Source organism: Nycticebus coucang, chromosome 8 (genome assembly GCF_027406575.1).
Source record: "Nycticebus coucang isolate mNycCou1 chromosome 8, mNycCou1.pri, whole genome shotgun sequence".
Classification (NCBI taxonomy): Eukaryota; Metazoa; Chordata; class Mammalia; order Primates; family Lorisidae; genus Nycticebus; species Nycticebus coucang.
In genome coordinates, this window is record NC_069787.1 from 81,589,639 (window position 1) to 81,598,976 (window position 9,338).

General features: G+C 41.7%; 1 protein-coding gene across 1 annotated transcript in view; it reads right to left on the bottom strand.

Annotated features, from left to right (window-relative positions):
- TRANK1 (tetratricopeptide repeat and ankyrin repeat containing 1) overlaps positions 1-8,454 on the bottom strand; it is a 126,458-nt gene extending 118,004 nt beyond the window's left edge. The window contains exons 1-2 of the mRNA XM_053600052.1: positions 8,244-8,454; positions 3,817-3,943 (exon numbers count right to left, since the gene is read on the bottom strand). Of these exons, the coding sequence (XP_053456027.1) occupies positions 3,817-3,943; positions 8,244-8,374 (258 nt within the window). The 5' untranslated portion in view covers positions 8,375-8,454. The remainder of the gene's footprint in view (positions 1-3,816; positions 3,944-8,243) is intronic.
- Positions 8,455-9,338: the final 884 nt, after the last annotated feature.

Consider the following 9,338-nt stretch of genomic DNA (forward strand, 5'->3'; position numbering starts at 1 on the left):
CAGCCATCAGAATGGGAGAAGATATTTGTAGGTTATGTTTCCAACAAAGTTTTAATAACCAGAATTCACAGAGAACTCAAATGGATAAGCAAGAAAACAACAATCCCATAGCAGGCTGGGCAAGGGACTTGAAGAGAAACTTCTCTGAAGAAGACAGGTGCACAGCACAGACATATGAAAAAATCCTCATCATCTTTAATCATCAGAGAAATGCAAATCAAAACTACTTTGTTTTGATTTGCAAATCATCTAACTCCAGTAAGATTAGCCCATATCACACAATCACAAGACCAGAGATGTTGGCATGGATGTGGAGAAAAGGGAACACTTCTACACTGCTGGTGGGAATGCAAATTAATACATTCCTTTTGGAAAGATGTTTGGAGAACACTTAGAGATCTAAAAATAGACCTGCCATTCAATCCTATAATTCCTCTACTAGGCATATACCCAGAAGACCAAAAATCACATCATAACAAAGATATTTGTACCAGAATGTTTATTGCAGCCCAATTCATAATTGCTAAGTCATGGAAGAAGCCCAAGTGCCCATCGATCCACTAACGGATTAATAAATTGTAGTATATGTACACCGTGGAATATTATGCAGCCTTAAAGAAAGATGGAGACTTTACCTCTTTCATGCTTACATGGATGGAGCTGGAACATATTCTTCTTAGTAAAGTATCTCAAGAATGGAAGAAAAAATATCCAATGTACTCAGCCCTACTATGAAACTAATTTATGGCGTTCACATGAAAGCTATAACCCAGTTATAACCTAAGAATAGGGGGAAGGGGTAAAGGGAGGGGAGGATGGAGGGAGGTGGGCGGAGGGAGGGCGATTGGTGGGATTACACCTGCAGTGCATCTTACAAGGGTATTTGTGAAACTTAGTAAATGTAGAATGTAAATGTCTTAACACAATAACTAAGAAAATGCCAGTAAGGCTATGTTAACCAGTGTGATGAAAATGTGTCAAATGGTCTATAAAACCAGTGTATGGTGCCCCATGATCGCATTAATGTACACAGCTATGATTTAATAAAAAAAAATATGTGTGTTTGTGTGAGTGTGTGTGTGTGTGTGTGTGTGTGTGGTTTCTACCTCAAATCACAGCCTGGGCCAGAACAGAAGAATGAAAAAATCCTATAACTAGTGTTCAGGAAAAGAATGAGATTGTCATATAAACACAGAAGTTGTTTCCTGCTCCTTTCAAAGTAAACACAATTTCCACTGAGTATGTAAGTGGGAGAAAAAGCATAATAATAAGCATTGAAATTTACTGAGCTGTACATCTGCTATATTATCAGCAAGATATACCAGAAATCCAGGAAAAATTTTTTGATTTCTGTAAAAAGGATTTTTGAATAGAAACAAAATAATATTCCCTTTCCCACTTTGATCATCTGAATCAGCATAAAGTGTTGATTTTCTAAGTGTTCACTGTTTCATAAAAATGCAAGCAAGCACTTAAAAATTCCACATAGCACCAAATCTGTGATTATTGACTTGTTTTAAAACATGTTGAAGGTTAAAACAATTTTTAACCTTCATTTGAAAGTCTAAATATCTCAGATAACAATTACAAAAAGGAAAAAAAAATTGTTTCTTTTGTTTTTCCAACCAAGTAAGCAAGCCAAGTTCATACAGAATCTCCCATTTCTCTGCTATCTTCAGACTAAAGTTTCTTTCTTTCTTTTTTTTTTTTGTTTTGTTTTGTTTTGGAAGGAGGTGAAGGGAATCAGAATATATCATCCCCAAAGATGCCAGTGTGGCACAAGGATTATTTTTACCTGAAGGCATTTGAGATTCAACAGATATAAAAAAGAAACTGTTCCAGTTCTTCATTTAACTGACTAAAGGGAGAAATTCCTATGAAATGAGAACTGCCAGAATCCCTTCTCCTAGGGAAGTTTTATGGCCAGGAAGAAGACAAAACATCAGCACCAAAATGGGCCTACACAAACCTTGCTAAGATAGACCATATCTTTAATTAGTTTCTCATACACACACAAACACATACACACACACACCCCTTCCCACAGTTTGTAGCTCCTAGAAGCATTGAAAACCCTTTGTCCTGTCATCGCCACGATTTATCACTCTTTGTTTAAAATTATATATAAGCTCTCAGGCCTATTCACTTCTTTGAGGTCTTCACTTCTTTTCTAGGAAGATTCCCATGTCACATAAAAAAAAATCAAATAAAATTCTTATGCTTTTCTCCTGTTAATCAGTCTCTTGACAGTCTAATTTGTAGGGCCACAGACACTAAACCAAAAGAGAGTAGAAGGGAAAAAAAAATTTCCTTCCCTAGAGACTACAGAGGACGACGACTGTTGGGGAAGACAGCAGAGACTCTTGGGGAAGACACCCAAGAGCTTTAGGCAAGAATGGAGGAGGCCCACGGACAGCTGTGCTGTCAGAGGCTGCTGTAGGTTTAGTCCCTTGAAGAAGAATCCAGGAATATCACCCAGGACCCCAACAGCCTCTGGGGCCACAGCCGCAGCCTCCACCTCAGGGATCTAAGCAAAACCCAACTCTCCCATCCCATACCAGTTAGAAGATGGGAAAGTTCCAAACTACCTTTGAGAATAATTATCAATGTACTCCCATTTTTAAAACTAGTCAATAATTTCCAAATTATTCACACTCCAAGAAAAGAGGCTTATGAATCAGTACCTACTTATAATGTAAAATAACCAAACCCCTGTCTCAGATTTGGAGTGATCTATAGGTCAAACGTCCCCCACTCCCTTCTGTTCTGTTTCAAGCAGTCATGCATGAAACACAGACCACTAAAGATACATGAATGATAAGAACTCGTGTTCACTGAGTGCCAACTTTAATGTTTCTTTAACCCTCAAAGCAACTCTAAGGCATAGACATTATTTCACTTTACAGTTAAGGAAATTATGATTTAAAGACAGAAAAATAAGTTCATCCAAGGTGTTGAAATCAGTACATAGCAATGCATAAGACAGAAAGGCCTGTGCTTTTCCCACTTTACTGTGGAGCCACTCTATAAATTGTCCATACCACTAATCTGACACTTAATTTTATGTATGCTTCTTCGGCCAGCTTCAGAATTGCTATTAAATTTAAGGCCTCTGATTTTAAAGCTAGTCCTCTCCCCAGCTTGAATGTGAATTACACAAGGGTTGGGATGATACTCCACTCCTTTGTCTGCAACCTTGATGCACCAAGAACAGTGAAATTGCCTTGAAGAGTGGCACTCTGGGCATTTTAACTGAAAAGACAACCAAATGATAATTTATCAACCTGTTAACAACCTTAAAGGGTCTTACTGACCTCCCAAACTTCCCTTATCCCTCCAAAGGAATGGTTTCTACTGTAAGAAATACTCCTGAAGGATTTGCATCATGCTGTCCTCATAACTTGCATTTGAAATAAAGCTTTGTCAAGATGAAACTTGCAAACAGCAAAGAATATAAACAGATAATGATGTATGGTGTGACTACATTAGACAAAACAAGCTCCTCTGTGATCTCCACTGTACTCCACTCACTGAGAAGTCAAACTCCCCCGTCGCCTACAAGTGCATTTAAACTCTTGGCTGGCATGGTTTTCTCTTCTCAAGATAATGTTCGCAATCCCTATAGGCATCTGTCCAAAGTACAAAGAGAGTTAAACTAGAAGCACTCCTACCATTTCTATTTTAAAAAGAAGGGAGAGTCAGCTTAAGGAGGAGAAAGCAGCAGCCCCAGCTGCCACCCCCAATACTCTTCATTCACCCCCTCCCCATACCTTCACTTGCTCCCCATAGCCTCATTCACCTCCCCCAGCACCTTACCTTCACATAGGTTGGATCCCACTGGAGACATTCTTTGGCAGCAACAAATGCCTCATTCCACTTCCCAAGGCTATAAAATGCATTGGATTTGTTGCATAGCAGCACAGCCAAGTCCCTCGGGGGAACCCTTTGAAAAAGAACAAAGCAGTGGTCTGTAAAGCAATCATTTCACAAATACAGAAAATCCTTGAAGGTCCCTGTTCTAGTGCTAGGTGCTGCCTTCAGGAAGGGGTTTTCTGAAGGAAATGTTTCGTTTATGTTTGTCAGACCAGTCTCATAGGTCCTTAGAAAGTCTGGAGCATTTACAATGTACAAATCTGTCCTTCCTCACTCCCAAATCTGCTGTCATCTTTTAATGATGAAGGTTTTCAACACCTTGGTTCCATCTCTCACTGATTTCCACCAATCTTTTCATTTTTTGAGACCACTGGGTAAGATGCTGAGAAAATGGTGGAAGGATCCTTAAGGATGGAATTCCCACTGAGATTCTACAGAGTCCAGACTCCATATGAACTCTAAATGCATGTTCATGCAGAATGAACTCAGAGTATATCACAGGAAGGTCTTTTCAGAACATGTGATCATACCATCTCTACCATCAGCTCTCAGAAGAACAGGCTGCAGGTAAGAGGCCTGTGCATGTCCTGGGAGCAAGGTCTCTGGGCATGGGATTCCAGGGTCCTGGTACCCACAGTGGAGAACAAAGGGCAGGCAAGGGTTCTGGGTGAGTAAAGTCCTAATCCCACAAACTCCTGCCTGTGATGAGAGCACAGCTGCAAAATAGCCAAAGTGGGGACAGGGTCTCCAGCATAGCAGGGCAGCAAGCCCCTCTTGCTTTGTTGATATTAGACTCTAGGATAATACACCTTCAAGGCTAATGCTACAACCAGGTTGGAAGAAGAAGGAAAATGGAAAACAAATCACAATATGGCAAAAGAAACCCAGGTGCCACCGGAATATAAGACACAAGGAAGAAAAATAAGGCTTAGTTTTTATTTAATATTTTAATTGTGAAAATAATACAAACCACTGTAGAAATGTTAGGTAATACAGACAAGCAAAAATATTAAACAAAGTAAAACTCACCTCTACTACTGTCCCCACCCTTAATGCTTTCTGTGTCCAATTCTTTCACAGTCGTGATTCCCTTGCAGTGAAGGGATGAGGCTCCAGACCCGCACAAGAGGCAGTGGGTTAGGCAGTGGGTAGTTGGGAGCCAGACCACTAGTATAGGAAACACTGTACAGCCATTCCCAGCCACATTGATTGATGGCTGTAGGTAGGGGCTCTCAGTACCCAATTCTCCAGAAACTTATCCTCAGCCTAATGAGAGCTGCCCTCTCCGCAGGAAGTAATACCCATGTTATTACTGAATTATGTCCCCTCTCAAAATTCATAGGTTGAACCCCTAACCTCCAATGTGAGAATATCTGGAGATGGAGCCTTTGGGAAGTAGCTATGTTTATATGTGGTCATTAGGGTAGGACCCTCATGGTGGAATTAGTACTCTTTTTTTTTTTTTTTGGTAGAGACAGAGTCTCACTTTATGGCCCTCGGTAGAGTGCCGTGGCCTCACACAGCTCACAGCAACCTCCAGCTCCTGGGCTTAAGCGATTCTCTTGCCTCAGCCTCCCGAGTAGCTGGGACTACAGGCGCCCGCCACAACGCCCGGCTATTTTTTGGTTGCAGTTTGGCCGGGGCCGGGTTTGAATCCGCCACCCTCGGTATATGGGGCCAGCGCCTTACCAACTGAGCCACAGGCACCGCCCGGAATTAGTACTCTTATAAGGCGAGACACTAGATACCTTGTGCGCTCTCTCTCTTTCTCTTTCTCTCCCCCTCTCTTTTCATTCTCTCCCCCTTACGTCAGGACACTATGAGGAGACGACCATCTATAGGGAAAGACGGGCCTCATGGTAGCACCTTAATCTTGAACTTCCCAGCCTTCAGAACTGTGAGAAATAAAATCCTGTTGGTTAAGCCATGACATCCATAGTATTTTGTTATGACAGCCCGAGCATACTAATATAGCCCTACTCCCTAGAATAACCCCCAAGGGCCAGACAGCCTACTACCAGTGATCACCATGAAAAACAAAAGGTTAGACAGCTCTGCAGTACCATTTCTGCTCTGGAACTCCCCGTGGGATCAGACCAAATCTGACTCCAATTTAGATACCATCCCTGCTTGGAGCCTTCCCTTGCCCCATCCTGCCTCCCTCAGTCCCCTTCTCCTGAGAGTACTTGCTCAGCAAATCACATATACCCAGATCCCTATATTAGCTGGCAGTGGCAGGAAGGTAAAAAGCAAGTGATGAACAAAGAAAACAGTGTCAGGAAGGCCCCATGAAAGGTAACACGTAAAAAGTCTGTAAGTCTCATTAGTGGTCACACAGGAAGTAAGTGGTGGAGCTGAGATTTGAGTACACACAGAATGGGGTCAGTCTACACCCATAACCACTATACAACACTACGTCTTTCTAGGAAGTTCAATCTTCTCCCCTGGTTGAGGAGCTATAGACCCAGCTCTAACATGATTCTGATATATACCAGGGTAAGGCAGAACAATAGAAACAACAGGCATAAGCCAATTGCTCTCCATGCAAATTCAATTACAGTGTAGACCAGTGATTTGCAACCAGTGTGCTGTGGCCTACTGGTGTGCCATGAGATGATCTTTAGGTGTACCACCATGATAATTTTTGAAGACCATTAATTATTTTTGAAAGAAATTCAAAGCACAGTAAGTATATTCCTTTTTTTTTTTTTACTCTTTTTTTGTTTGAATCAACACAATTTAAGTGTGCCATGAAAGTTTAACTATAGGCTCGAGTGTGCCGTGAGATAGAAAAGGTTAAAAAACACTGATGTAGACACTAAGGTGATGGGGGTGGGGATCAGAAGGGGGAGCCATGTTTCAGTAATTACTCTGATGCCATTTCTCTGTACAAGTTTACTCTGTGTGCACTCCATAGGTGCCAACCTCTGCTCCTTCTACTACAGGTGTTCCCAAAGGATGATCTGGGAAACACTGAGGGTCCTCAAGACCATTTCAGACGGTCCACAAGTTCAAAAGAGTTTCACAGCCATGGTAGACTGAGTAATGCCTCCCCAACCCCCAAATAATGTTACCATAAGGCACTTTTGTGATTACCAAAAGATGTGGCAGATGTGATCTTAAGGAGAAAAGATTATCCTAGATTATGACACAATTACAAGAGTCCTTACAGAATTAGATAGTGGACAACACTACTAAAACAGAGGTAATAGTGATGGGATGGCAGAAGCAAAGATTGGAACAATGACCTCTCAAGATGGAGGAAAGGGCTATAAGCCAAGGAGTAGAGGAAGCCATTCAGCAATGCATACCACCTTAGTGTATACCACCTTAGTGTCCAGATGGCATGCACTATGGCTAGAAAGAAAATGGCATGGATGATTAAGAAAAAGGCAGAGAAATGGATTCTCCCCTCAGAGCCTCCACAAAGAACCAGCTCTTGCTAACACCTTGATTTTATTATAGACTTGTAAGACTCACTTAGAACCTCTGACCTCCAGATCTGTAACAGAATAAATTTATTTTGTTTTAAGCCACTAAATTCATGGTAATTTGTTATAGTGGCAACAGGAAACTAATACAACAATAATACTAAGATATTATACACTTTTTCCACCCTCATTCTCTCATGTGTACACAGGGAGTTTCCCAGAAGCTACATGACATTGATATGACCAACAGACTGAATGCAGAAGCAGACTTAAGAAGCCAGCCACCTTCTATTGATACAGACATTAAGGAGACTTGCAAAAACATGCCACTCTTCTTACTAAACTTTTGCTTTGAAAAATATAATTATTTTTATGAAAATATAACAGGTTGTGAGTTTCTTAATATTTTTAATGAATTAATAAATACATATTTTTCATTTTTTCTCTGTCTCAAGTTCTCACATAGACTGATTTGATAGCTACAACCTATATAAACAAAAGCTCTTTGGCGTCCTCAATTTTTAGTGCACAGGTCTGCTAGAAGCTAAAAGGTCAGGAAAGGAGAAAGTGAGCCTCAGTGCCCTAGTGGTAGACAGTGAGGCCAGGGAGTAAATGACATGAATGATTAGGAAGATGAATGAGGGGGGTTTGGGGACTTCAGCCATCCTAAGAACTCTGACTCCTCAGCCAGCCAAAAGAGGAAATTCTGTTCTGTTTATCAACAGTCCCCTGTGTTTCACTTTCTATTTCCCTTATTACACTAACAATCTCCGTTCAGTCTGTGAGTTGAGGAGCAGAGAAGACAAACAAGAAGTGAGAGACTAAGGAAACAGAAACTAAGTGGTGTGATAAGAAATGAGAAGAAAACATAAGCATATAAGCAACAGAATCCCCCTTTATGTAAAACAGAAAAGGTGGGGTGAAAATCCAAACACTTACCCCCACTGGTATAACTGCAGGAGAATCTGGATGGCTTCATCATACTTTCTGATGGCCAAAGAGAAGTTCCCACTCTTAAGAACCTGGTTGCCAGATTCTTTCAACAGCTCAGCATAAGCTGTCAGGTCCATCCTGTGAGGAGACGGAGGAAAGGCTTGCCGCCAGTCATATCCAGGACACGTTCACCCTCACATCTGCAGTGCTGAGAATCTGGACAAGGAATTTGTTCATTCTGGCTCCACCCACCTCAGAGGGCACAACCCAGCAACACCTCTCACCACCAAGGAACCAGACAGTGTGTTTGACAAGACCATTTCTTTCTCAATTCTTTTCTGCCCTCAGGGGCAGCAAAACGATTGCATTAATTTGATTTTAACCTGGAGGAGGCCTCTTCTATGTATGAGACAACATAGACTGGGCAGGTAGTGAGCATTATTTTTATAATGGGCACTATTATTACCCTCTGAGTGACCCATCACCACAGACCACAAGGCACTGTCTCCACTATTTAGATGTGGAAAGTGAGGCTTAGAGAGGTTCAAACTAGTCACTTGCCTGGTATTTCCCAGTTCTAACCCCAGACCGGACCAATTCCAAGTTTCTTCTCTTGACCACTGTACCACATCACCCTATTGGTACTCAGTTGACAGTCCTTCCTTTCTCTCTTAGACGACGGGATGAAGGGGTAGGTGCAGTTCTGAAGTCCTTAATATCTCTTCCGCCTCCCTTCTTAAAAAAACTACAAAATAAGCCTTGGAGTTATTTGTCCCTGAGACTGCTATTGCCTGCCTACTTGTCAGAATTCCCCGCCTACTTGTCAGAATTCCCCAAGGGCACTTGCCACTTTCAGGTCGTAACCCCTATTTTTTCATTTTTGTAGCCCTAGCACATAAGGGGCACCTAAATATCCGTGGTATAGTAATTTGAATGCCACCCCCAGAGAAGATGGATATTACTGATTTTCTCTGGTGTGGCCTGGGTAGTTGGAGAGAAATGCCCGGCAGCTCAGACTATGTGCCAGGCCTCAGTAAGTGTGGTGAAAAGGAGGAGAGGAGAGCACATAGGAGAGCCTTAAGAAGCAACCAGCAAGGAGAC